The 27,765-nt window shown below is 43.4% G+C and overlaps 1 protein-coding gene and 1 long non-coding RNA gene across 3 annotated transcripts; both read right to left on the bottom strand.

Moving 5' to 3' along the window:
- Positions 1-1,596: 1,596 nt before the first annotated feature.
- Positions 1,597-8,391, bottom strand: LOC309396576. 2 transcript variants are annotated; one of them, XR_014176134.1, is made up of 5 exons: positions 8,373-8,391; positions 8,126-8,188; positions 7,182-7,320; positions 4,912-5,028; positions 1,597-2,033 (listed from the first exon to the last, which is right to left on the bottom strand). It is a non-coding gene; the product is annotated as an uncharacterized lncRNA (long non-coding RNA). The 2 variants fall into 2 exon arrangements; XR_014176135.1 differs by having other exon boundaries at positions 8,126-8,257; positions 8,373-8,387.
- An 8,103-nt stretch (positions 8,392-16,494) lies between these two features.
- On the bottom strand, positions 16,495-26,261 carry LOC309396821 (phospholipase A2 inhibitor and Ly6/PLAUR domain-containing protein-like). Its single transcript, XM_081962289.1, has 5 exons — positions 26,152-26,261; positions 20,602-20,715; positions 19,627-19,779; positions 17,927-18,064; positions 16,495-16,754 (listed from the first exon to the last, which is right to left on the bottom strand). Exons 1-5 carry the CDS (start codon positions 26,198-26,200, stop codon positions 16,555-16,557), a joined length of 654 nt encoding a protein of 217 aa, XP_081818415.1. The 5' UTR covers positions 26,201-26,261; the 3' UTR covers positions 16,495-16,554.
- Between the last annotated feature and the right edge of the window lie 1,504 nt (positions 26,262-27,765).

Consider the following 27,765-nt stretch of genomic DNA (forward strand, 5'->3'; position numbering starts at 1 on the left):
ATGCCACACCCACCAAGCCATGCCACTCCCACCAAGCCATGCCCACAGAACCGGTAGTAAAAAAAATTGAATCCCACCACTGGTGAAAAACTTGCAAACTTAGTAAACCCCAGTTTCTTAATGATACTATTCAGAGCTGAACAATCCAACCATAGTAACTGCCAATGACCCTAAAGTAAGTCCTGGTCTTCCATTGCTTACGCTTTGTGCATCACACATGAATGACTAGAGGAGTTGTTTTATATCAGAGGTCTTCTAACTTGGCAACTTTAAGACTTGTGGACTTCAACACCCAGAATTCTTCAGCAGCTGGCTGGAGAATTCTGGGAATTGAAGTCGACAAATCTTAAAGTTGCCAGGTTTGGGGACCCCTGGTTTAAGTTAATCAGCAGGATCAGCTTAACTAAATTGGTCCAGCAAACTTTCTTGTATCAGAGACCCAGTAGACTAGAGAAACTTCAGGGCTGCAGACTAGATATCTGTTTTTGTTTTTTAGACCTACGTTTATATGAGATGATTACTTTTTCTAATCACAGAAAGACGGATTGTTTCAAAGGCATGCATGTGGTAGCCAAGGAAATAACCTGCCCACATAACTGATAACACTTGTGTTAATTTCTGGCAGCAGCACAAAGCTTTCAAGAGGGCATTAGTCCACTAATGAAGAGTTGTAGAGTGGAGCTTGTTAAATGTTCTTTTGTATGTGTGTGTGTGTGAGAGAGAGAGTGCACAGGCATACCCCTGAATCTTTTGAGCCAGCTCAACACCTTAAATGTGTTGGAGAAGCTTTCTTGAAATACAGACAACTAGAGAAACTGCAGAGTTGTAAACTAAACTGGAAAGAAGACAAGTAACATAGAGAGTTGCCTTAAATGAACAGGGCCACAGACCCCCACAGGTAGCCTGTGCACTCTTTCTATCTCACCCCTCATTATTCTTCCTTGGTTTTTCTTTTCTTTCCCCATCCTCTGTAGTTCCTCCTTCAGGCCCTAGGACTTCTCCAGTTGATCGTACTGGTGATGTTGCTGTCACTTGGCACCCCCAAGTCTATCGCCCCTTCTGTCTCCATGTCCTTGACTACTCTCATGATGTCTGGTGGATTGGCTGGTATCTGTCTGTCTGTCTGGATCTGGAAGCCCCCTCCTTTACAGGCATGAAGGGGTTGAAAGAAACTTTCTTGGGATCACTTCAAAGCAATAACCAAAGCAAGCTTCAACCCTAGTCTTGTAAGCAGCGGGGCCTCAACTGAACTACATCTATGGTTATGTTTATCAGGTATCTGTAAAAAAAAAAATACTTAGGTCTAAGTCTATGCGAAATTATTACTTTTTCTAATCACAGAAAGACGGATTGTTTCAAAGGCATGCATGTGGTAGCCAAGAAAATAACCTGCCCACTTAACTAATATACAATAGTTGGGGGGGAAATCAAATCTCTGTGAGATGGGCACTTCCTACATTTGACATACAAAGAAATAAAAAGCAAATCGCATCGAATCTGGTCGAAGGGTGTGGCAAACCAGCCCTATAGAATGGAGAACGTTGGTTTTTTTCCCCCCTACTCTAAATTAACAAAATAAATAAATCAGGCCATGAGTGCAAACCAATTGTTTATTGTTGTCTTTATTTGAATTATACCATTTCCCCCCCTTTTCAAACACACGTTCAAGGCTGCGGATTATATATTTGTCTGCTTCACTGGTTTCCGTTTGGGGAAATATAGAGAGCTATGCATAACATCGAATATTCCTCCTGATCAGCTGGAGAGATTATACAGGCGGAGGAAAAGGGGACAACTTCTTGGGTGGAAGGAAGAGCTTTAGAAGAGAAGCTTCATCAGGAGGAGCCCAAGGAAGGCTGGGAAGAAGGATGCAAAGGAGGGAGGGGCTCTGCTGCAGACAACGCGTTTAATCATCGTTCCAGGTGAAATTTCGGACATCTGTCTAGTGGCAGTCTTCCCTTGCATATCCTCCAATCCTTTGCAATTATTTTCCAGGCTGCAACTTTTTATAGTGGTTTCCACTTTATTGGCTCCTGGCGAAAGAGAAATGTCAGTAATCAGAGCTGTCACTCCGACTTAAAGAAAACCCTCCCTCCAGCCAAATACAGGTTTCCAATATACGGCAAGTCCTCGACTTAGACCCATACGTCAGCACCCAAATTTCTGTCCCTAAGTATGACAGTGGTTAAAAAATGACTTTTGTCCTGTTTTACAATTGTTCTTGCCACCATTGTTATTTTGGGGTGTGGTCTGAATAGTGCAGGCAAAAGCCTTTGGGCGGAACTCAGTCCTCATAAAAAGCAGAAGTGGTTATAGTTTTCAGGGGACACTTGCAACATCATTGCTCAACGAATTTTAAAACAGATGGGGGTTGATTGGGTGAGCTAGAAGGTTATCTATTTGTGGGGAATGAGAACGCAGCCTTATGGCACATCAGATCGAACTATAAAAGCAATTTGTTTTGGGAGTTCTCTGGATTTAGAGTTTGAGTTGCAGACATTTTATTCCAGTAAGGTAAAGGTAAAGGTTCCCCTCGCACATATGTGCTAATCGTTCCTGACTCTAGGGGGCGGTGTTCATCTCCATTTCAAAGCCAAAGACCCAGCATTGTCCGAAGACGTCTCCGTGGTCATATGGCCGGCATGACTAAACGCCGAAGGCGCACGGAACGCTGTTCCCTTCCCACCAAAGGTGGTTCCTGTTTTTCTACTTGCATTTTTACGTGCTTTCAAACTGCTAGGTTGGCAGAAGCTGGGACAAGTAACGGGAGCTCATTCCTTTATGCGGCGCTAGGGATTCGAACCACCGAACTGCCGACCTTTCTGATCAACAAGCTCAGCATCTTAGCCTCTGAGCCACCACGTCCCTGTATTTATTCCCTGTAAGTATTCATTCCAATACTTCCCCCAAAAAAGTTGGGAGAACAATGGCAACAACGTGCCAACCCTGAGATATACACATCCATCATCGGTGTAAGGCGATTTTGATTCAAGAAGTTGAAAGTTGAGTCTAGTTAGCCAACTATAGTTTCATCAATAGCCCATGATTCTGCAAGGGCAGGAATCTCTTGCAGGCACTACTTGACTTATGACCACAATTGAGCCCGAAAGTTTGGTTGCTAAGTGAGACAGTTGTTAAGTCAGTCTTGCCCCATGTTGCATGGTTGATAAGTGGCTCCTCCCATTAACTTTGCTTGTTAGAAGTGACCCCGGGACACTGCAACCGTCATAAACATGAGTCAGCGTCTGAATTTTGATCACATGACCATGGGGATGGCTGCAAGGGTTGTAAGTGTGAAAAATGGCTCGAAATCACTTTTTTCAGAGCCGTTGTAACTTTGGAAGGCCACTGAACAAACTTTTGTATATTGAGGACTAACTGTACTATATACATGACTACTCCAAAGTGGGACAAATTATACCACTTTGGATAATTATGTGAAGGCTCAGTTACATACAATATAATACAATACAATACAGAGTTGGAAGGGACCTTGGAGGTCTGCTAGTCCAACCCCCTGCCTAGGCAGGAAACCCTATACCATTTCACACAAATGGCCATCCAACATCTTCTTAAAAACTTCCAGTGTTGGAGCATTCACAACTTCTGGAGGCAAGCTGTTCCACTGATTAATTGTTCTAACTGTCAGGAAATTTCTCCTCAGTTCTAAGTTGCTTCTCTTCTAGATTAGTTCCCACCCATTGCTTCTTGTTCTACCCTCAGGTGCCTTGGAGAATAGCTTGACTCCCTCTTCTTTGTGGCAACCCCTGAGATATTGGAACACTGCTATCATGTCTCCCCTAATCCTTCTTTTCATTAAACTAGACATACCCAGTTCCTGCAACCGTTACTCGTATGTTTTAGCCTCCAGTCCCCTAATATCTTTGTTGCTCTTCTCTGCACTCTTTCTAGAGTTTCCACATCTTTTTTTACACTGTGGTGACCAAAATTGAATGCAGTTCTTTGGAGGAAACCATAATGCAGGGAACAGTAGAAGACAAGAGAAAAGTAGGACAACCAGAATCAAGGTGGATGGACTTCCTTAGACTGGTGATGGTGGAGACATGGTTGGAATACCTGAAGGACCATCATCCACATGATGGCACATAATCCATCAGATTTATGGAGCTTGCAAAATCCATGTTATAACAGAATAACAGAGTTGGAAGTCTTACAATCCAACCCCTACACCACTTCAGACAAATGGTTATCCAATCTCTTCTTAAAAACATCCAATGTTGGAGCATTCCCAACTTCTGGAGGCAAGTTGTTCCACTGATTAATTGTTCTCACTGTCAGGAAATTTCTCCTTAGTTCTAGGTTGCTTCTCTCCTTGATTAGTTTCCACCCATTGCTTCTTGTTCTACCCTCAGGTGCTTTGGAGAATAGCTTGACTCCCTCTTCTTTGGGGCAGCCCCTGAGATATCGGAACAATGCTCTCATTTCACCCCTAGTCCTTCTTTTCATTAGATGTTATTTATTACCTTGTTGGGGGGAAATAAGGATGTCAGGCCTACAGCCATCTTTTCTTTGGGGTCTTTGGCCTGCCACACTTTCTATTATTCTGCTATGCATTTTCTATTGTGGGAAAATGGGAGGGGGGATTGTAAGGAGTCACATACTATGTAGCCACAACAAAATTCTTTCTAGAAAACCAAGGTCATCCTTTGTCTCTGCACCTCTGTACAGGGCAGTGGGAGATTGGACCGTGTGATGGACTTGTGGGTGCATGAGCAAGATCTTAAACTTTCAACTGGATGGGGAAAACCGGGAAGCTTTCAGATTCGGGTTTTCCCAGATGTGCCAACAGGACTCTCTTAATCAATTGGAACTTGAGCAACACTTTGCCTTGGACTCTGATTTACTTTTGGATGCTATTTGGAACTCTGACATAGGACTTGTCTTACTCACCGAGAGCAACTTCAGTTGTCAACGTCATGCAGACAGCATTGTCAAAACCACACTCTGACTTTGAACCACTGCAATCTGAACCTTGTGAGGTGCAGTGTTCGCACGACAAGCAATTACCTGGAGAGGGGAAGAAAAAAATGAGGAGGAGCTGAGAAAGTAGGGCAGGGATAAGGGATCAGAGACGCTTTCGATATGGCGGGTAGCCTTCACTCACGACCACAGCTGAACCCCTCTCACTAAACATTTCTTAAGTCAATCTTGCCTCCTTTTACAACCTTCCTTGCCGCGGATGTTAAGTGAATCCTGCAGTGGTTCAGTTAGTAACCTGGTGGCTAAGTGAATCTGGCTTCCCCATTGACTTTGCTTGTCAGAAGGAAGCCAAAGGCAAGCATCCGACCCTGGGACACGGCCATCGTCATAAATAGGAGTCAGTTGCCAAACGTCTGAATTTTGACCACGTGGCCATGAGGTTGTGAAAAACTGCCATAAGTCACTTTTTTCAGTGCCATTGCACTGAACCGGGACTCACAGCAGCCTTAGGTAGGCTAGCCAGTGAAGGTGGTTGGTGAGACCCAATCCCAGCCATATTAGGGAGAAGTTAAGAGAAGATGAAAAACTTTTCCAGAGACAAAGTTTAGCAGGAGCCATGGTGAAATAGAGGATGTGCACAGAACTAGCTTTAGGCGGGGAGGGGAAGGAACAAATAAGAAGGTACAAAGATTAGACAGAAAGCAAAAACAAATTGCCTTTTGCTCCATTTGGAATCCGTCAAAATTCCTGGGGAAAGTATCCAGTTAGAAATAGAAAGGAAGGAAACTGGCCACTTCCCTAAACTGACCATTGATTGTTCCATAGGAAAGTTGATACGATGATGTTAATAGGAAAAAATGCTGGCAAGATAGCTTTCGCTTCCCTTTCTAAGGGACACCCTGTTCTTACACAATGAAGAAGGTAACAAGAGTCTCTTCGGCTATTTGTTTATTGCCATTAAATTGGAATTAGCTGGACAGTTTCTCATAAGAACATCCCAGAGAAAGACGGTGATGATAAAGCAATTCTAGAAGACTGCCAAGAAATAATCCAAAAGACCCAGCAGCTGAAGGAGGGAGGAGGAGGAGGAGGAGGAAAAAGCAGGAGTCATCTATAACATACAACGCAATGGCTGCAACAGTCACTACGTAGTACAAACTCTTTAATTTCACAACGCACGGACAGACTTAACCATAGTTTCAACTGGGAAACATAGTGGATAAAGATAATGAGGGGCGAGATGGATGGTATAAAGTGTCACCAGGCTTGAAATTTGTGGCTTGGACAATCTGGAACTGTGCTGCCTGCGGTATGATCTAAGCACAGTACACAAAATTGTCTGTTACAACATCTTGCCTGTCAACAACTTCTTCAGCTTCAACCTCAATAATACATGGGGAAACCATTGATACAAACTCAAAGTAAACCGCTCCAAACTCGATTGCAAAAAATACGACTTCAGCAACAGAGTGGTCAACACCTGGAATGCTCTACCTGACTCCGTTGTTACATCCTCAAACCCCCATAACTTTAACCTTAAACTGTCTAGCGTGGACCCCACCCCATTCCTAAGAGGTCTGTAAAGGGGACGTACATAAGCGCACCAGCATTCCTACCATCCCTGTCCTACTGTCCCCGTTTATTTGTATTTCTTTCTTTCATTCATGTCCCTGTTTATATTCATACCTGCTATCTTGCACATTTTTGACAAGCTAATAAATACAAATGCAAATGCAGTGTGGCAATGAAATAGTTATGGATATATATATATACTTAATGTGGGGCTCCTTTTCCTTACTGTCCTAAGCTAGTGTTTATTTTACTTTATGGTTAATCCAAAGCAAACCTGGTTAAGTGAAAGGACCGTGAGTGTGGTAACGTCTTTCTTGACGATCAACCTTGCTATAGTCTAGTCCAGGGATGTCCAAACTTGGGAACTTTAAGACTTGTGGACTTCAACTTCCAGAATTCCCCAGCCAGCATGGCTGGCTGGGGAATTCTGGGAGTTAAAGTCCACAAGTCTTAAAGTTCCCAAGTTTGGACACCCCTGGTCTAGTCTGACTCTACAACCAGTTTTTTTTCAAGCAAAGCTCTCCATCTTTGGGAAGTTCTCAAGGCCTTTTCGCAATTCCATAGGAAATGCCCCCCACCCCAAGGAGCCGGTATGGAGGATCCTCCTTAGACAACACACACGCACACACGCACACTCACACACACATTGAGGACATGCCTGATCCTACCTGCAGTCAGGAGGACGGAGAAGAAGAAAAGTCCCAGTAGAAGCTGCATGGCGAAATGTCAGGCACGGAGGTTTTTTTTTGTTTTTTTGTTTGTTGTTTAAATCTTGCCTTGAAGGAAAAGGCTTTTTTTACACCCAACCTGTTAAAAATGCCAACTTGTTAAAAGGGCCAGCCATTCTCTTTATCCTCCCCACCCACCCCTCCCACCTAAGACAAATGTAAGTGGTAGCTACTCAAATTGGTGGGCTTTGCTTCATAAACAAATAATATTGATGCTTGCTTTGTTAGCCCAGCAGTTCAATGGAAAAATTTAATTTTGTATTGGGTGACATGAAAACACGGGGAGAAATATCTGCCAATGCTATGCCAAAATCTGCCTTGCAATTAACTAAAAGCTCTCTCTCTCTCTCTCTCCCTCCCTCCCTCTCTCCCTTTCCTCTCTTTTACAAAACAAAGCTTCTCTTTCTCACAACCGGCTTGTGGGAAAGCTTTATAAGTTTTTGTGATTACAAATCGACATAATACATTAGACATTTTTCCCCTTTTGCTACTTTGTGGACAGCTATATATATATTTTCCTATTAGCCTAAGATTCCCAAGCGGGTTCATTGTATTGAGGTTATCCTCAGGAAAAATTAATTAAAAAGCTGGAAAACAAAAAAATGGGTGAAGAGGTGGTTGTCTGAGAAAAGTGCAAAATCTCCTTACACATCCATTTCCTACTTTATTAGAAGACACCAAGATGATGATTTGCCTTGCAATTTTGCAGTTCTCCTTTGAGAGAAAAAAAAGGGACACTGCTTCCCTCTGCCTACCCCACCCAACTGCAGAATATCCCACTTAAATCTTCTGGGTACTCTAACAGGGATTCTTCGGGCTAAATAGGAAGCTCAGGGTCTATTATCTCATGGAAATACTCATCTCAAAGGAGCCAAAATACTTACCACCTGCTGTGAAAGAAATCCAGGCACAGAAGATTAAGAGATCCAAGGTCAGGAACAGTCGATCTGGCCAAGAAGTTCAGAGGGGGAAAAACATCCTTATAAAGGGAGGAGCTGAGCCCAAAGCACCCCACCCTTGTTTTCGAAATCACGAGGGCCAGTAAAAAAGAAGAAGAAAAAGAAGAAGAAGAAAAGAAAGAGATAGCAGTTTTGCAGATCAGGCCCCTCCTTCCCCCACCCAATGAGGTACCTTTGCTTTTCTCTAAACAGCTTTGATGTCACATAAATCCAAGGCACACTTGACAAAGGGGTGGATGACACTTGGGAAGGTAGGGGTGTTAAAAAGCTGGTTGATGAGATGCAAAGCAGAAGGAATGGATGCGTTTCCATGCATCTAGAATGGTGAGTCATGGCACACCCAAAGTGGCAGTGCATTTTTGCTTTAAGTCATATTGGGAAATATGGAAAAAAGACCCAGTTTGCTACACAGATACTGCAGCCAGTTTTGACACACATCCATCGCTGCAGCTCACGGCAGTCCAGCAGGAGTGGGTGCTTCCTCTTGCAACCCCTTCCCCAATTATTATTAGCAATCGCTCCTCCTATTTATGGAATGGTTCTGCTCCACGCCTGCCAAAATCCTGCTTCTAATTTTGCTCCAGCTCGTAAGTGCTTGGCCTTTCCTATAAATGGTTTTCAGCCAGAAGAGTTCTCCTTTTGTCTTCTTCTTTTTTTAAAAAAAGTATCTGCTGCTTTAGACCCCGGTGGGAGCCATGAATGCCCGCCATGAATGGTAGATTGGGCTTGAGAAGTTTCTTTAAAAAGTGTTTTGGAGAAATTTACGCTGTGAACCCCTTGAAAGATAGTCCACAAAGGTTGACAACGCAGGGAACCAGGAGTTTCAAACCAGACTTTGAAAGCCCATTGAATATTTTATTGAACAAATATTCGGCGTTACAGAAAAAGGAAGACGGATCCATTCACTTTTCTTCAGCTTGCTGGGAACTCTGGAAATGACAGCAAACAGACCTACTAATTTTGTGAAGCTTGTTCTCCGGTAGCATTGTACTGCAAACTAGGGCATACAATACAATACAATACAATACAATACAATACAATACAATACAATACAATACAATACAATACAATACAATACAATAGCAGAGCTGGAAGGGACCTTGGAGGTCTTCTAGTCCAACCCCCTGCCTAGGCAGGAAACCCTATACCGTTTCAGACAAATAGCTATCCAACATCTTCTTAAAGACTTCCAGTGTTGGGGCATTCACAACTCCTGGAGGCAAGCTGTTCCACTGATTAATTGTTCTAACTGTCAGGAAATTTCTCCTCAGTTCTAAGTTGCTTCTCTCCTTGATTAGTTTCCACCCATTGCTTCTTGTTCTGTCCTCAGGTGCCCTGGAGAATAGTTTGACTCCCTCTTCTTTGTGGCAACCCCTGAGATATTGGAACACTGCTATCATGTCTCCCCTAGTCCTTCTTTCTCTTAAGCTAAACATACCCAGTTCCTGCAACCGTTCCTCGTATGTTTTAGTCTCCAGTCCCCTAATCATCTTTGTTGCTCTTCTCTGCACTCTTTCAAAACCTTTGCCAGACCAATTCTTGAATACAGCTCATCTGCCTGGAATCCACACTGTATATCGGACATTAATACAATCGAGCGAGTCCAGAAGTATTTCACAAGACGATTACTCCACTCCTCGACTCACAATAGAATCCCTTATGCCATCAGGCTTGAAATGTTGGGCTTGGACAACCTAGAACTATGCAGATAAAGGTCTGACCTAAGCGTAATACACAAAACTATCTGCTACAAGATCCTACCTCTCAACGACTACTTCAGCTTCAACCTCAATAATACACAGGCAAACAACAGATACAAACTCAAGGTAAACCGCTCCAAACTCGATTGCAGAAAATATGACTTCAGCAACAGAGTGGTCAATGCCTGGAATGCTCTACCCAACTCTGCTGTTGCATCCTCAAACCCCCATAACTTTAACCTTGAACTGTCTACCGTGGACCTCACCCCATTCCTAAGAGGACCGTAAAGGGGGCGTGCATAAGCGCACCAGTGTGCCTACTGTCCCCATTCATTTTCCTGTGTTCATGTCCATGTTTATACTTATACCTGTTGTCTTGTACATGTTTGACAAACTAAATAAATTAAATAAATAGAGATAGCAGCTATGTAGCCCCTCTCTTCAGGTCTACATCAAGATTTAATGTCCTCCCTTTTTTATACTTTTCCTGAGGGTCAAGGAGAAGAAACAGGAAATGCTTGGTGGAATATTCTCTCCTCAGACATTATAACGGCTACAGCCCTGTTAGACTTTCATAAAGCTTTAAGCACCTGGCTGCATACCCAGGCCTGGGGCTGAGAATCTATTATGGAGCCCATTGGTTACCTTTACTATTTGTTACTTAACTATTTTGGCTGTTGCACGTATGTCTTTTTGGGATGCTTCTAGTGTTTTACAGGAAGTGCTCAACTCAGGACAGGCATTTAAAATTTAACCGAGACATTTGTTAAGCTGAGATTTAGTCTATTTTACTACCTTTCCTGCCACCGTTGTTAAGTGACTCGCCGCAGCTCTTAAGTTACAGTAACACAGGGGTTGCTTCAATGAATCTGACTTCCCCATTGCTCATCCGAAGGTTGCGAAAGGAGAATTGCACGACTCCAGGTTTGAAAGAAAACAATCCATCTGGTTCAGTTCCAAGCTGGGAGAAAAGACACTGGAAACAACATGGAGGCTGATTGGAAAGAAAGTTTATTGATGAAGCAGAACCACACCTAACGATAGAAGGAAAATGAGATAGATAGATAGATAGATACAATAGATAAATAGATAGATGATAGATAGATAGATGATGGATAGATGATAGATAGATAGATAGATAGATAGATAGATAGATAGATAGATAGATAGATAGATAGATAGATAGATAGATAGATAGATATATAGGTAGACAGAGATAGATAGATAGATGATAGATAGATAGATAGATAGATAGATAGATAGATAGATAGATAGATAGATAGATAGATAGATAGATAGAGATAAATAGGTGATAGAGAGACAGATAGATACATTATCTAGGCAGACAGAGAGACAGATAGGTGATATAGGCAGAGATAGCTAAATAGCTAGAGATAAATAGGTGATAAATAGGTGAAAGACATGATAGATAGATAGATAGATAGATAGATAGATAGATAGATAGATATCTGATAGATAGATAGATAGATAGATAGATAGATAGATAGATGATAGATAGATAGATATCTGATAAATAGATAGATAGATAGATAGATAGATAGATAGATAGATAGATGATAGATAGATAGATAGATATGCAGACAGATACATGGGGCCACCTTTGCCTCTGGCACCAGTTCCCCAGTTACAACTAGCAAATTATATGAAATAATAAAGGAAGAAAATATAACAACTTCTAGCAATGAGTGACAAGGCATTTTTCCTCTGGATTTATTTATTTTATTTGTACCTCGCCTTTATTACTTTTTTGACAAATAACTCAAGGCAACGAACACAACCAATGCACTTTCCTCCTCCTATTTTCTTCACAAAAAACATCCCGGTGAGATGGGTTGAGCTGAGACAGAATGACTGGCCCAAAGTCACCCAAGTTGGCTTTCATGGCTGAGACAGGACTTGAACTCACGGGGGGCTTTCGTTAATGCCCACTAATTGAGCTGATTTGTAAGGTAACTCAGAAGCACACAACTTTCTCCTGCTAAGCTGCTGGTTTCAGTCTGTTGTGTTTACAAAGAAGGGGGATTCTGCGCTTTCTAATGGAACAGCAGCAGAAAGTTTTCTTTCCAACCCTGGGAAGCTGCTTGCTCTCATCCTATCGCTCTGCTTTGGTTACCTGTTGAAATTGCTGCAAGGAGTTTCAAAATATCCTGACTTGAATGGACTTCTGCAGGCCATATTTAGATAGTTGGCTTCCTCATATCTCCTTAAGTGACGGCATCGGCAGTTAGCTTCTTGTTACAAGGTTTTCTTTTGGTGACTGGCTCAGAGGTGGGTCCTTACTGGTTCGTACCGGTTTGTCCAGGCAGGGATCCAGGCCTGCCAAGCCCCCGAACCGGTTCTCTAGACAGCGCCAAAGGTGCCACCATCTTGTTTTTGCCTTCTGCGCATGCACAGAGCATGAGAAGCATCCCTGAGCAAACCGGCTGTAGTGGTAGCCGAAACGCACCCCTGGTCTGACTGGAATGTGAAATGGGCTTCAGGCAGGGTTTCTTTTTTAATTAGCGTCTTGGCCTTTTAGCTTTACAGAGAGTTTTCCTTATGGCTAATATTTCTAAGGCTTTTCCTTATGGTTAATATTTTCTTTGGGATAACCGGGAGTGTGTGTTTGATTTCTTCTTACACCCGGACACTGCAATTTTCATAAATGTGAATCAGTCGCCAAGCATCCAAATTTTAATCGCTGGGGAGACTGCGATGGTCGTAAGTGTGAAAAACAGAAGTCACTTTTTTCAGTGCTATTGTAACTTCGGTCACCAAATGGATGGTTGTAAGTCGAGGACCATTTGCTTTGGTTTTAATTGTTTTAACTGTTTTTGAGAAATGTCAGGTGCCACAGAGAATCACTGATTTATGCAGAAATCTGCAAAACGTGTACTAACACGCAAGCAGATCTCACTCACCAGGTGACTGTGAGTTCTAGTCCCACCTTAGGCACGAAAGGAAACCGACTTTCCTTGGGCCAATCGCTCTCAGCCCAATTCTCCTCACAGACTTCTCATTGTGGGGGAAGTAGGAGGAGGGAGATGTGCTGGAAATGTTGGTGGACTTGAGTTATTTGTAAAAATTAATAATAAAGGTGGGATATAAATGAAATAAATTTGCCACGGGACAAGTCACCGCAGGAGCTACACTTGAAGAAATAGTGGAATAGAATCATTCAAGAAAGGATGCCCCCCACAAAAAAGGGACAGAATGAAATGGGAATGACAAAAAGTAAAATATTTTTAAAACCTATTTTAAACTGGAGACTAAAACATATGAAGAGCGGTTGCAAGAACTAGGTATGTCTAGCTTAAGAGAAAGAAGGACTAGGGGAGACATGATAGCAGTGTTCCAATATCTCAGGGGTTGCCACAAAGAAGAGGGAGTCAAACTATTCTCCAAGGCACCTGAGGGTAGAACAAGAAGCAATGGGTGGAAACTAATCAAGGAGAGAAGCAACTTAGAACTGAGGAGAAATTTCCTGACAGTTAGAACAATTAATCAGTGGAACAGAAGTTGCCTCCAGAAGTTGTGAATGCCCCAACACTGGAAGTCTTTAAGAAGATGTTGGATAGCCATTTGTCTGGAACGGTATAGGGTTTCCTGCCTAGGCAGGGTGTTGGACTAGAAGACCTCCAAGGTCCCTTCCAACTCTACTATTGTATTGTATTGTATTGTATTGTATTGTATTGTATTGTAAATCATTGAATGGTTGAATTGTCATGCAGCAAGTTGGCCATGGAGGGTTGACCATGGCAAGTTGGCTATTGGCATGTTGTCGCATTCCATTGAAAGGAATGCCTGCTTAGGATAGAAAAGGAAGTGTGTGTGGGGGGGGGTGTGTAAAATTAGTATTTTACCAATTTCAGGGAGCAGTGCAAGTTGGCAAAGGTGCTACTGTATTTTTTGGAGTATTCCGCACTCCCCCACTAAAAGAGGGTGAAAATTTGGGTGTGTCTTATACACCAAATGTAGCCCCTTTCTTCACTAGACTAGCCATGCCCAGTTCCTGCAACCGTTCTTCATATGTTTGAGCCTCCAGTCCCCTCATCATCCTGGTTGCTCTTCTCTGCACTCTTTCTAGAGCCTCGACATCTTTTTATAGTGTGGTGATCAAAACTGGACGCAGTACTCTAGGTGTGGCCTTACTAAGGCTTTATAGAGTGGTATTAGTACGTCACTTGATCTTGATTGTTTCCCATTTGTTAATGCAACTTAAGTTTGCATTGGCTTTTTTGGCTGCCGCCATACACTGTTGACTCATATTTAGCTGGTTGCCCACTAAGACTCCAAGATACCTCTCACTGTTACTGCTATTAAGCCTGGTTTCACCAGTCTATAGGTGTACTTTTTTCTTACCTAAGTGTAAGATTAACTGGAAAGGAGACATTGTTTCAGGAACCAGCAAGCTAGAGCTAAAGGGCTTTTAATGGTAGAGTCCCTTCCAGGTTGAGATGCAGACTCTTCCTTGCAAAATTGTTATCATCAGAAGGGCCTTACTCGTATGTCGGGCTTAACCAATTTCATTGTATTTAAGTACAATGACAATAAAGATTATACATACTAACCAGGGGTGAAATTCAGCAGGTTCTGACAGGTTCTGGAGAAGCGGTAGCAGATATTTTGAGTTATTTCAGTTCTTCAGAAGAACTGGCAAATACCACTTCTGGCTAGCTCCAGAGTGGGGAGGGAATGGAGATTTTGCAGTATCCTTCCCCTGGAGTTGGGTGGGAATGGAGATTTTGCAGTATCCTTCCCCTGGAATGGGGAGGGAATGGAGATTTTGCAGTATTCTTCCCCTGGAATGGGGAGGGAATGGAGATTTTGCAGTATCCTTCCCCTGGAGTTGGGTGGGATGGAGATTTTGCAGTATCCTTCCCCTGGAGTTGGGTGGGATGGAGATTTTGCAGTATCCTTTCCCTGGAGTTGGGTGGGAATGGAGATTTTGCAGTATCCTTCCCCTGGAGTTGGGTGGGAATGGAGATTTTGCAGTATCCTTCCCCTGGAATGGGGAGGGAATGGAGATTTTGCAGTATTCTTCCCCTGGAGTGGGGAGAGAATGGAGATTTTGCAGTATCCTTCCCCTGGAGTTGGGTGGGATGGAGATTTTGCAGTATCCTTCCCCTGGAGTGGGGAGGGAATGGAGATTTTGCAGTATCCTTCCCCTGGAGTTGGGTGGGGATGGAGATTTTGCAGTATCCTTCCCCTGGAGTGGGGAGGGAATGGAGATTTTGCAGTATCCTTCCCCTGGAGTTGGGTGGGATGGAGATTTTGCAGTATCCTTTCCCTGGAGTGGGGAGGGAATGGAGATTTTGCAGTATTCTTCCCCTGGAGTTGGGTGGGATGGAGATTTTCCAGTATCCTTCCCCTGGAGTGGGGAGGGAATGGAGATTTTGCAGTATCCTTCCCCTGGAGTGGGGAGGGAATGGAGATTTTGCAGTATCCTTCCCCTGGAGTTGGGTGGGAATGGAGATTTTGCAGTATCCTTCCCCTGGAGTGGGGAGGGAATGGAGATTTTGCAGTATCCTTCCCCTGAAGTTGGGTGGCAATGGAGATTTTGCAGTATCCTTCCCCTGGAGTGGGGAGGGAATGGAGATTTTGCAGTATCCTTCCCCTGGAGTGGGGAGGGAATGGAGATTTTGCAGTATCCTTCCCCTGGAGTGGGGAGGGAATGGAGATTTTGCAGTATCCTTCCCCTGGAGTGGGGAGGGAATGGAGATTTTGCAGTATCCTTCCCCTGGAGTGGGGAGGGAATGGAGATTTTGCAGTATTCTTCCCCTGGAGTGGGGAGGAAATGGAGATTTTGCAGTATCCTTCCCCTGGAGTGGGGAGGGAATGGAGATTTTGCAGTATCCTTCCCCTGGAGTTGGGTGGGAATGGAGATTTTGCAGTATCCTTCCCCTGGAGTGGGGAGGGAATGGAGATTTTGCAGTATCCTTCCCCTGGAGTGGGGAGGGAATGGAGATTTTGCAGTATCCTTCCCCTGGAGTGGGGAGGGAATGGAGATTTTGCAGTATCCTTCCCCTGGAGTGGGGAGGGAATGGAGATTTTGCAGTATTCTTCCCCTGGAGTGGGGAGGAAATGGAGATTTTGCAGTATCCTTCCCCTGGAGTTGGAGATTTTGGGAATGGAGATTTTGCAGTATCCTTCTCCTGCCACGCCCACCAAGCCACGCCCACAGAACCGATAGTAAAATAAATTGAATTTCACCACTGGGTTTAACTCACTGAAAGTCAGGGAGCTCACTTTGCTAAATTCTTCCATTCCCATTGAAAGGAATGGAGAGGAGGAAAGCTGACGGAAACCACAAGATGTATGACTTTTCCTGAAAGCTCATTTAATTTTCTAATTCCCTTCAATGAATCACTGAAGTTGGTTGTGATTGTGGTCTCTAGGCAATGAGGTGTGTGTGTTTGTGTGTCTGTGAATCTTTCTCCCATCCCAAATTCTATCCAAAAAAAAAAAAGATTGCAAAACGTTCAAATCCCATTTGTTTTTTAAACCTGGAGTTTATTTTTACCGAACTCCACAGGTTCGGTAAACTACAAAGCCGAGAAGCTGCAGACCATAGGAAGGCCACGGAATATGGAATGCAAGGGAGGCAATGCATCGGAGAGGAACTGACCCACTCCCGTCCTGTGCTTATTTCACTTAGACAAGTAACTTCAGGATCCAAAGGCTGGAGAATGTCGTCAGGAAGGAAGCTAGAACTTGAGATGCCCCTGAGAGGATACACTTGCTTTGGATTTTCTCTCCGTTCCCCACAACTTTGGGATCCGTGACAACTTCCCACAGAGTGCATACATTTTTGGAACCGCATCCTTTCATGATGTGATTGACGTGTTTTCCACCTGAATGGGGAGAACAAAATGGGATCATCAAACAACTTGAAGAGAGAAAGACTCCTCAGAAATTGTACTCTTCTGATCGAGGCTTCCCAAGAGCATGAGGCAAACTCCTGGTCCCGACAAAACCCCCTTTTATTAATTGAGTGTGAATTCTGCTCGTTCACATCCAGTCTTTCAAAGGGAGGATTTCCGGTCACAGAGTTTATCTGGCTTGGAGAGCTGACAGGCCGAGATCTGCAAAACTTGGCAAGGAGCCTCGGAGTGTCATGAACCAATTAAGCAAATTAAGTGTCTCCTGCAAACTCCACTCCCCGTTCGCTCTTCTTTTATTTCCTCTGACCCATAAACCATCTGTGGCCTTACTCGGGTGGGTTCTAGCAGGCATTACTGCCGGTTTGCTCGTGTGCATGCTTTGCGCAGTTCAATAGAAATGTCTTACTCATCCTTTGCCTCACTCTTTCTTTCTTTCTCTTTTTCTCTCACTTGTTCTCTCACTCACTTTGTCTTTTTCTTTCTCCCTCCTTCTTTCTGTTTCTTTCTCTCTCTCACTTATTCTCTTGCTCTTCCTCTTTCTCTCTGTCTCTCTCTTTCTCTTACTTATCCTCACCCTTTGCCTCACTCTGACTTTCTTTCTTTTTTTCTCTCACTTCTTCTCTCTTTCTTTCTTTCTCTCTGCCACTCTTTCCCTCTTTCTCCCTCTCTCTTTCTGTTTCTTTCTCTCTCTCACTTGTTCTCTTTCTCACTTGTTCTCTCTTTCTCTCACTTGTTCTCTCACTCTTTGTCTCACTCTCTCTCTCACTCTCTCTCTCTCTCTTTCACCCTGTCTCTCCTGCTCCCTCTTTTTTTCTGTTCCTCTCTCTCTCACATTTGTTCTCTCACTCTTTATATCTTTCTCCCTCACTCATTCATGCCTGGGGAATTCTGGGAGTTGAAGTTGCACATCTTTAAATTGCCAAGACTGAGAAATACCAAACAGGAGTTTGTTCTTGGCTGCCCATATATTTCGTGGGGGGGGGGGGGGGGCGGCATTGAGCGACCCCCTTAAAGTAGCTCATATTTACCCCAGCTTCCACCATTGTTCAGCTAGAGTGCTTTGCCAAATTCTTCAATCCCTCACAAAATATGGGCCCTAGATCCTGGGGAATTCTAATGAAATGAAAGCATGCAATACTTACCGGTGGTTATGTTCAGAGTTACAGTAAAGCATTCAGGATCTGTGCCAGAACATTCCACCATGTCTGATTTACAGGTTCCCTCCTCACTGTTGCAAGCTGGGCACCGTTTCCTATTTGGGTCTCTCGCTAATGGTGGTACTGAAAGAAGAGGATTCTTGGTTAATTTATAGTCAAATTTGGGGTAAGCTTCATTCAGAGACGAGTATACAGATAGCGTTCTGACCCAGGCTTCCTTAGAAAGCAACATCCCTTTTATTTACACAACTGTGAATCCCTTTCATTCACAGTCTGCTTGGCCAACAGTCTTTCAGAGGCATATTTATCAACACGAACCTTATCTCGCTTGGAGAGCTGCCAGATAACCAGTTTCCAAATGCAGGGCAAGGCAACCCTTGGCACAGCGTCTCTTATAATCACAAACAGAACTTTCCACCCTTGAAACAACCAAAGGAATGAATTGTTTCCTGCAAAAGCCCCCTCCCCATTCACTCCTCTTTTGTTTCCTATGGGAGGGGCCAATCAGGTGTGGCTTTAATCCCAAGTCGACTCTGCTTTCTTACTTGTTCTTGTCTTCTGGCAGCTCTGCGCATGCGCACACTGGGAACAGGCTCCAGCTGTTCCTCTGCCTCACTGCTGCCTAGCTCCCTCTTTGCCTCTGACGCAGAGGCCTCGCCTGAGCTTTCCTCGGCCCCCAGGACTGGCCCATGTTCCTCCCCAACCCCCTCACCATCCAACTCTGCTCCGCAGGCCACCAGCGGGCCACAACAGGTAGTCCTTGACTTACAACAGTTCACTTAGTGACTGTTTCGAAGTTCAACGGCACTGGGGAAAAAGGGACTTTTTGGAAATGAAAAAAGCTAAAAAAATAAATAGTCACCACACTTAGATAGAGATATAAATAGGATGAAAACTATTAGCATGTGTATGATGAGAATAATGATGTTTAATGTTGATATGATGTTATTACTAGAAGATATTAAGAAGAAAAATGGAGAGTTCCATAACGTTTAAACGCTCAATATATTATAATACTAAACTTAGGGAAACAGTGTTGATATGTGAAAGATGTGGCAAAAGAGGAACGATGCTGCACAGAGATGTTTATACCCAGACGACACACGGCATAAGGAAAGATGGAATGTTTATTTTTGTAATTAAGAAATAATAAAACTATTAAAAAAACAAAACAAAAAAAAACCCCACTGCATTAAAGTTTGCCTACCCGTGATCTAGTCTGAAAGTTGATCCAGATAGAGATTAACGGAGTTGGAAGGGACCTGGTAGGTCAGAGCTGGTACTCTGCCAGTTCGCACTGTTTCGGATGAACTGGTAATGGCAGCTTGGTGAGGCTCAGCCCACCCACCCTGACACCATCACTCATGCTCTCTGCATGCGCAGAAGGTTCTGTGCATGCCCAGACTTGCCGCCTGCGAGGGCAGCAAACACATGGCCACGCCTGCTCCTGCTACTGAAACGGTAGCGAAGATAAGACGAGTTCATGCCTGCTGAAGGTCATCTAGTCCAACCCCATGCCCAAGCAGGAAACCCTACACCACTTCTGGAAGTCCAGGCTCTTCTTGAAAGCCTCCAGGGACGAAGCTACCACAACTTATTTTAACTAACTAAACCCAGCTAACTAAACTAAAGTTGTTTTAGGTGATAAGTGGTGTTAAAAGTCCTTGGCGTAAAGCAGCTCTTACATGTGGGTGAAATTTTGGGGCAATCGTCCTCCTTGCAGCAGTATTGATTCAAATGGTACTTGTGTCCCTTCCCCAGATCGAAGTGTAACTGGGGCATATTGCACGCAGAAGGTTTGCCACAGCTTTTCTCGAAATTGAACTCAGGGGGTTGACCTACAAGGGAAATCAAAGAAGAAAATAAAAAGAATGTTTCGGAGGATTGGAAAAATGCTTTCCCCAGGGTTAGGACAGATGGGCGACATGTTTCACGGACCTCCTCTCTGTGCATACCAACCTCGTTCCCACAACCTGTTCAATTTCTGAATCCCAAATGTTATGTTGGGTTGATATATTGAACCATAAATTTATCTAATAGGCTGGTTCACACAATATGGGAGGAGGAGGAGGAGGAGGAGGAGGAGGAGGAGGAGGAGGAGGAAGAAGAAGAAGAAGAAGAAGAAGAAGAAGAAGAAGAAGAAGAAGAAGAAGAAGAAGAAGAAGAAGAAGAAGAAGAAGAAGAAGAAGAAGAAGAAGAAGAAGAAGATGATTGTGGGGTCTTTGATGCACTCTGAACCTCTGAGCTTGGTTGGTTTTTTCTGTCTGAACTGTCTGTCTGAAGGAGAGGGACAGAGGGAGAGGACAGGGGAGGGAGGGAGAAGGAGAGGGAGGAAGAAGGAGAGGGAGATGAAGAGGGAAGGAGGGGCGGTAGGGGGAGGGAGGGAGAAGGAGAGGGGGAGGAAGGAGAGGGAGGAAGGAGAGGGAGAGGAAGAGGGAGGGAGAGGAAGGGGGAGGGAGGGAGAAGGAGAGGGGGAGGGAGGGAGGGAGAGCACTTTGATAAGCAGCTTTGAAGCAGTCCCTTTGCATGAACTTTCTTGGAAATACAGCAGAGACTTTTCCAATTGCCTTGCCGCAGTGGGGAATTTCCGTCTGCCCAACGGCACACCCCACCCCGCACCCCACATTCTTTTCTTGGTTTCTAGATCCTTGCACACCCACCCAGAGTAGATTTCACAACCGTAGTGATGCAGGTGTTTTCTTCAGAGCAGTTCTGCTTGGGACCTGTACAGGAAGTGCTGTTGCTCTCGCAGATTTCACATTGCAAACAACTGCCTTGAAACACACACACACACACAAAAAAAAAACAAAGATAAATACCGTTAGTATTTTTGAGCAATGGGCAGCAGGAGGAGGATGGCAATGTTCTGAACATCCGGCGCGTATAAATCCTTGCTCATAGCGGTGAGCAACAGGGCCATGGTGGAAAAAGTAGAAATAGTATGAAGAAGAAGAAGATAATATGGGTGGTGTTTATTGTTTGTTTGCCTGCTTGTTTCTTCAAGTTATGGGTTGCTATAGGGTGGTGTTTCTCAGCCTCAGGAGCTTGAAGTCCACACATCTTCAGACTGCTGAGGTTGAGAAAGGCGTCCCCAGAGGCAGAGTTCTCCAACTGATGCATGATTATGTTTCTCTTCCTGTCATTCAGGATACGAGTTATAAGTGCCATGTGCTTAGCCCTCAAAGCATTGTTAGAGACCCCACACACCCACTTCACGGACTGCTTCTGTTGCTCCCCATTGGGAGGAGGTTTCAGAGTATTTCTGGCAGGACTACCAGGTCCTTCCTTCCTTCCTTCCTTCCTTCCTTCCTTCCTTCCTTCCTTCCTTCCTTCCTATCTATCTCTATCTCCATATCTATCTCCATATCTATATCTATTTCTATAATAGGCACATGAACAACCACTTTAAACTCAATGTAAATCATTCTGAACCCGACTGTAAAAAATACGATTTTGGTAACAGAGTTGTCAATGTCTGGAATTCCCTACCTGATTCAATTGTCTCAGCTACAAATTTTCAATATCAGTCACAAATTGACTTCCGTGGACCTTACTCCATACTTAAGTGGTCTATCGTCCCTGTCATTGTATTTTTATTCTCTTATTCTTGTTCTCGTTTCTCTTTGACAAATTCCAATAAATAAAATAAATAAAAATATCTACATCTACATCTACATCACCTATATCTAGCTATAGATATAGCTTTAGCTTTTTATCTATCTATCTATCTATCTATCTATCTATCTATCTATCTATCTATCTATCATCTATCTATCTATCTATCTATCATCTATCTATCTATCTATCTATCTATCTATCTATCTATCTATCTACCTACCTACCTACCTACCTACCTACCTACATACATACATACATACATACATACATACCTACATACCTACCTATCTACCTATCAACCTATCTATCAATCAATCAATTTATCTATCTATCTCTGTATCTATCTATCTATCTATCTATCTATCTATCTATCTATCTTTCTATCTATCTATCTAAAATTGATTTTCTCTTTTACATACAATATGATCTTAAAGAACAGTGTACTGTCTGGATCGATTTGTTTTCAACAATACTGTTTATTTTGAACAATGTTATACAAAATAAAAGCATTTTTTATTAGGGCAAGCATCTGTTTAATCCCCTAAACTCTGGGAGGAAGTGACGAAGTATCTACAGCAGGACTACCAGGTTCTGTAACAGCTTTGTTTCCAGTCCATCCTGTTTGGTGAACTCGCAAGATTCGTTTTTCTCGCCATGTCCCTGTATACATCAGGGGTGGGTTTCTGCTGGCATTACTGGACCCAGAGACCCTGTTGCCATTTCTGCTACTGGTTCCACTGAACCGGTGCGAACCGGTAGGAACCCACCTCTGGTATACATCCGGACTAGACTATAGTGTTTCTCCGTGTCACAGAACATAGAATAGAATAGAATTCTTTATTGGCCAAGTGTCATTGGACACACAAGGAATTTGTCTTTGGTGTATATGTGGGTATATGCATAATTTTGTATTTATTTATTTATTTAGTCATGTTCATGTTGTGTATATTGGAGGTGGTGACCCTTTAAAAGCTGCGTGCAATGAAATTTCATTTTTATGTATGCTGATTAGTGTACATTCAAAGTGACAATAAAGTTATTATTCTATTCTATTCTTTCCTTATTCTATTCTATTCTTTCCTTATTCTATTCTATTCTTTCCTTATTTTATTCTATTCTATTCTTTCCTTATTTTATTCTATTCTATTCTTTCCTTATTCTATTCTATTCTATTCTACTCTACTCTACTCTATTCTATTCTTTCCTTATTCTATTCTATTCTTTCCTTATTCTATTCTATTCTATTCTTATTCTATTCTATTCTTATTCTATTCTATTCTTTCCTTATTCTTTTTTTAAAACAAGTTTTATTGATTTTTACAAATTTTTCCAAGGAAAAAGGGTTAAAAGGGTGTAAAAACATTTTGACAGCTACATCGTGCGGGGGAGAGCAATCCCACCAAGTCTCACAACTTTTACAAACAAGGGTAGAAAAACATCAACATTTGAATAGATATTAGCAGTTTTGAGTTTCTATTCTTTCCTTATTCTATTCTATTCTACCTTACTCTACTCTACTCCCCTCCCTTCCATTCCCTATTCCCTATTCCAGTCCAGTCCAGTCCAGTCTAGTCTATTATTTCCATGTATTTCTTTCCAGCTGAAGCCAGGAGTACATTATCAGCAGCATCTTCAAAGGAGGTTCCAAAATGCAAAAGCGGTGGTTGTGTTTGCACAGTTGAAGCTTCCAACCCTTCTCCAGAGATGTCAAAAGGGGTAGAATTTTGAGCTGATGGGTGGGAACACCACCTTGACCGTTAGGCGACCACTTCCTCTCACCGTGCGTGTCCAAGGAGGGATGTTAGGAAATACGGTGGGGTCAGAGTTGAAAGGGAGGGTGTGGATGGGGAATCCTGGTTCTATGGGAGCGAAGATGGGTGGAAAGCATTTTGACTTAGTCATAGGCATGGAAATTTCCAGAAGGGAATAAATCATGCCGTTTGTTCGATGACAGCATCGTATAGACAGAGATTATATTTGCATCCGGTGCTATTCACTCAGGTGAATAACCCAACCACTGTTTGAGCAAGTTGTAAAAACCACTTCATACTTAATGTATGAAGTATATAGCATGCCTTATTTTATATTTACGTGTATATTTCTATCCCATTTGCTTTAGATTTTTTTTTTATTTCTCGAGTCCCATTGACCTTCCAGAAGTTGGTTAAAGTGGTTTTTCCAGAAAAGCATCTATTTAATTAATAAGCATGGAGCCATCCAAGTGCGAATGTCTACTGGGATATTGTTTACATTTAAATTTGATTGATTGGTTAACAACAGATCCTGTTGTTGTTAGTTGAGAAGCTGTGTCTGACCCACCGCGACCCCATGGACAACGTTCCTCCTGGCCTTCCTGTCCTCTCCCATCCTCTGGAGTCTATTTAAGCTCACACCGACTGCTTCCGTGACTCCATCCAGCTACCTCATACTCTGCCGTCCCCTTCTTCTTCTCTTGCCCTCAATCGTTCCCAGCATTAGGCTCTTCTCCAGGGAGTCCTACCAGATCATACTTTCACCCAAATCTGGTTACCGCCCTCTCCTTCTTTTAATTGTATTTTGCATTACCCTATTTTATGTTTTCAGTTCATATAGTTTTTCTCTTTTATGATCATAAGCCGCCCCAGAGTTACCTTTGAGGTAAGACGGGCGGCCTATAAATGTTTATGAATAAACAAATTAAAATACTGGTGCTTTTTTTTTTTAAAGCTGGGACTTGGGAGTCTGGAGGAAATTCCCAATTAAAAATAAGGAGTTTGTGGTTTTTTGTGTTTGTTCCAGCCACACTTTGAGAACGAAGAATCATAGAATCCTCAAATAAAAATCACAGGCTGGCTGTTAGTCCCAGGCCTTACTATCTCACCCTGGTTCAATATAGTTGAATGCTGCCCAGGGGTGATATTCACTCGTTTTCTCTACCAGTTCTCAAATGTGAGTGCCCGCATGCACACAGTCACTTCGCCCTCATGCGCCCCATCCATGCATGTGCCCGGCTTCCGCGCATGCGCTTTGGCTTGAAAACGTGCCTAAATAGGATGGCCCAGGTGGGTGGGTGGACAGGCCCACCAGCTATTTCCACTAACGGTTTCGGCGAACCAGACCGAACCGGCTTAATGGGTTTCCTGCCTAGGCAGGGGGTTGGACTAGAAGAACTCCAAGGTCCCTTCCAACTCTGCTATGGTATTAAATTGTATCAATGCCACTTCAAATTAGCTGGCCTGGCTTAATTGTAATTGTAATTAGTAATATAGCATAATTTAATCCTGACCTTCCTGGCAATTTTAAATTTTTAAATTTTGGGGTTTTAAATTGGTTTTAATTGGAACTATTTTTAACTATCGTTAGTTTGGTTATTGTACGGACTGTATGTGTAAGTTGGTTTGTCTGGATTTTATGTTTTGCCTTGTTGTCCTATTGTATTTATTGTCTGTACACCGCCCCGAGTCCCTTCAGGGAGAGAGGGTGGTTTATAAATTAAATAAACTCAAACTCACTTCTGATACTGCCCCTTTAGGGTATTATATGGCGGGGGGGGGGAGCTATACAACTCTCTACAACAGGTAAATGTCTATGGAGATTCTCAAGTCATTCCGGTGATGATGGTCCCAAAGGTGCTTTTTGTGAAGAGGCAAACTGGACTACCTAGTTTTTCTTTTGAAGACATTTCCCTTCTCTTCCAAGAAGCTTCTTTGGCTCTCTGAAGCGTCTTCTCTTCTCTCTGGAAGAAATGTCTTCAAAGAAAGAAAACCAGGTAGTCCTGCTGTCTCTACCTCAAGGTTTCCCATCCTTAACCATTTTAAGACGTATGGACTACAAGAAGTCCTCAGCCAGCATGAATTCTGGGAGTTGACGTCTACACATCTTAAATAGTTGGGAAGTGTGGCTCTATGCCCATTCCAGCTTGGATCCAATTCCGGTTGTTGTTGTTGTTGTTGTTGTTGTTGTTGTTGTTGTTATTATTATTATTATTATTATTCAATTTGATTTGTATATTTGTCAAGCATGTAGAAGAAAACAGATATAAGTCAAAACATGATTGTGAATCTTAACTTAACTTAACTTTATTGGATTTTTAGACCGCCCCTCTCTCAAAAGAGACTCAGGAATGCAGGAAATGGATACAAATAAATGGGGACAGTAGGACAGGGACGTCAGGCACGCTGGTGCGCTTATGCACGCCTCCTTACAGACCTCTTAGGAATGGGGTAAGGTAAACAGTAGACAGTCTAAGGTTAAAGTTGTTCCTGCCAGCATTATTACTAAATTTTGCACGGCAGACGTGCACTCCGCATGCATGCGCACTCCCACTTAGAAGGATTTGTGCATGCGCACAACATTAAAAATGAACAAAAAATACATTTTTTCAATGAAGATTGTTCTGCGCATGTGCAGAACAGAAAATAAAGAGGTGGCACCCAGGATAGAACCGGTACGGTCACGTGTTCGGCTGAGTTACTACCTATTCGGCCGAACTGGACCGAACCAGTAGGACCCCACCTCTGGCTTGGGGAAGAAACCACAGAGTCAGGTTGTGGATTCTAGGCATTGAGAACTCTGTTGTCCAACTGAACACTTCAACACCGAGCCTCCTTTACCTTTAGCTAGAAGCACAAAGCAAAAGAAAAGTTGTAGAAGACCCCGCATGTTGTTCAATCTTAAGGAGCTCGTCTTCTTGTGATGAATCCTCAGAAGTCCCTGTGATGGCCTCCTGAGGAAGCAGGAAAGTCAAATAAGTACTGCGTGCATTAAACAACTACAACAGGGTTGTCAAACTCAAGGCCCGCGGGCCAAGTGCTTAGATCTGGTTCGCGCGGCCGCCCTGGAAACAGCAAATGACGGGCGGGTCAGAGAGGGTTGGGTGTGGTCTTCCCGAGCTCCGTTTTCTCTGCCAGAGGCAGTGGTGGGTTCTGACCAGTTTGGACCGGTTCAGCTGAACCAGTAGTAGTTTGGTGGCCTGGGTCTCTGGAACCGGCAGTGACCCAGGCCTGCCACATACCCCAAACTGGTTCTCCGGTTCTGTGTTTTTCGGTTCTCTGCATAAGCAGAACAATTTTAATTGCACTGCTCATGCGCGCGCATGCGCGAAGGTTACATGAGTGAACTGGCAGTGGTGCCTGCCTGAACCCACCCATGGGCAGAGGTCTATCGAAACAAACTAAGGAAAAAATGTTTCCCCTCTTGGATTTGAGCATGCAAGGGGGCACAGGGAAGGAGAAAGGGAAGGAGGAAAGAGCAAAAAAGAAGGGAAGATGGGAAGAGAGCAAGGAAGGGAAAATAAGGGAAGAAAGGAAGGAAGAAGAAAGGAGAATGAAGAGGGAAGGGAAGAAAAGGAAGGAAGGAAGGAAGGAAGGAAGGAAGGAAGGAAGGAAGGAAGGAAGGAAGGAAGGAAGGAAGGGAGACTATAATGAGAGTGAGGGAGGGTCTGAGGAAAGTCCTGCCTTAGCACTTGGCCACCACAGGTGCCCCCCTGACACAAGTGACACTGAGCTCGCCACGCCTGCCACACCCATGCCTGCCATGCCCCCCTGAGGTCAAACTCAACCCTGATGCGGCCCTCAATGAAATCAAGTTTGACACCCTTGAACTACAAGTAGTCCCTGACTTAGCACCATTCATTTAGGCACATTCTGAGTTATGACGAGACTGAAAAAAAAGCGACTTAGATCAGTTTTCACACTTACAACCATTGCAGTATTCCCATGGCCATGTGATCAAAATCCGCATGCTTGGCAACGGTCCCGGGGTCACCCTTTGATCACGCTTTGACACCTTCCTTCTGACAGGCATAGTCAATGAAGATCCCAGATTCACTTAACAACCGTGTTACTAATTTAACAACTGCAGTGGTTCACTTAACAACCAGGGCAACTCACTGAACAGCTGTCTTGCTTAGCAACAGAAATGTTGGGCATCCCGGTTGCTTGTACTGTATTTCAATTCTTATTTCCTGTAGGTCTTTGCTGCCACCTCGTGGTAGGTTTGCAACCTGAGAGCCATTTCTAACTATTTCATTACTACAGGTAGTACGACCACAATGGAGCTCAACATTTATGTTGCCAAGTGAGAAATTAGTTATGTGAGTCTTGTCCCATTTTACACCTTTTCTGGCCGCATTTGTTAAGTGAATCACTGCAGTTGTTAAACCAGGGACACGGTTGTTAAGTAAGCCTGAATTCTCCATTGTCTCTGCTGGACAGACGGTCGCAAAA

Source organism: Natrix helvetica (assembly GCF_964273705.1).
Source record: "Natrix helvetica genome assembly, chromosome: 9".
In the NCBI taxonomy this organism is placed as follows: Eukaryota; Metazoa; Chordata; class Lepidosauria; order Squamata; family Natricidae; genus Natrix; species Natrix helvetica.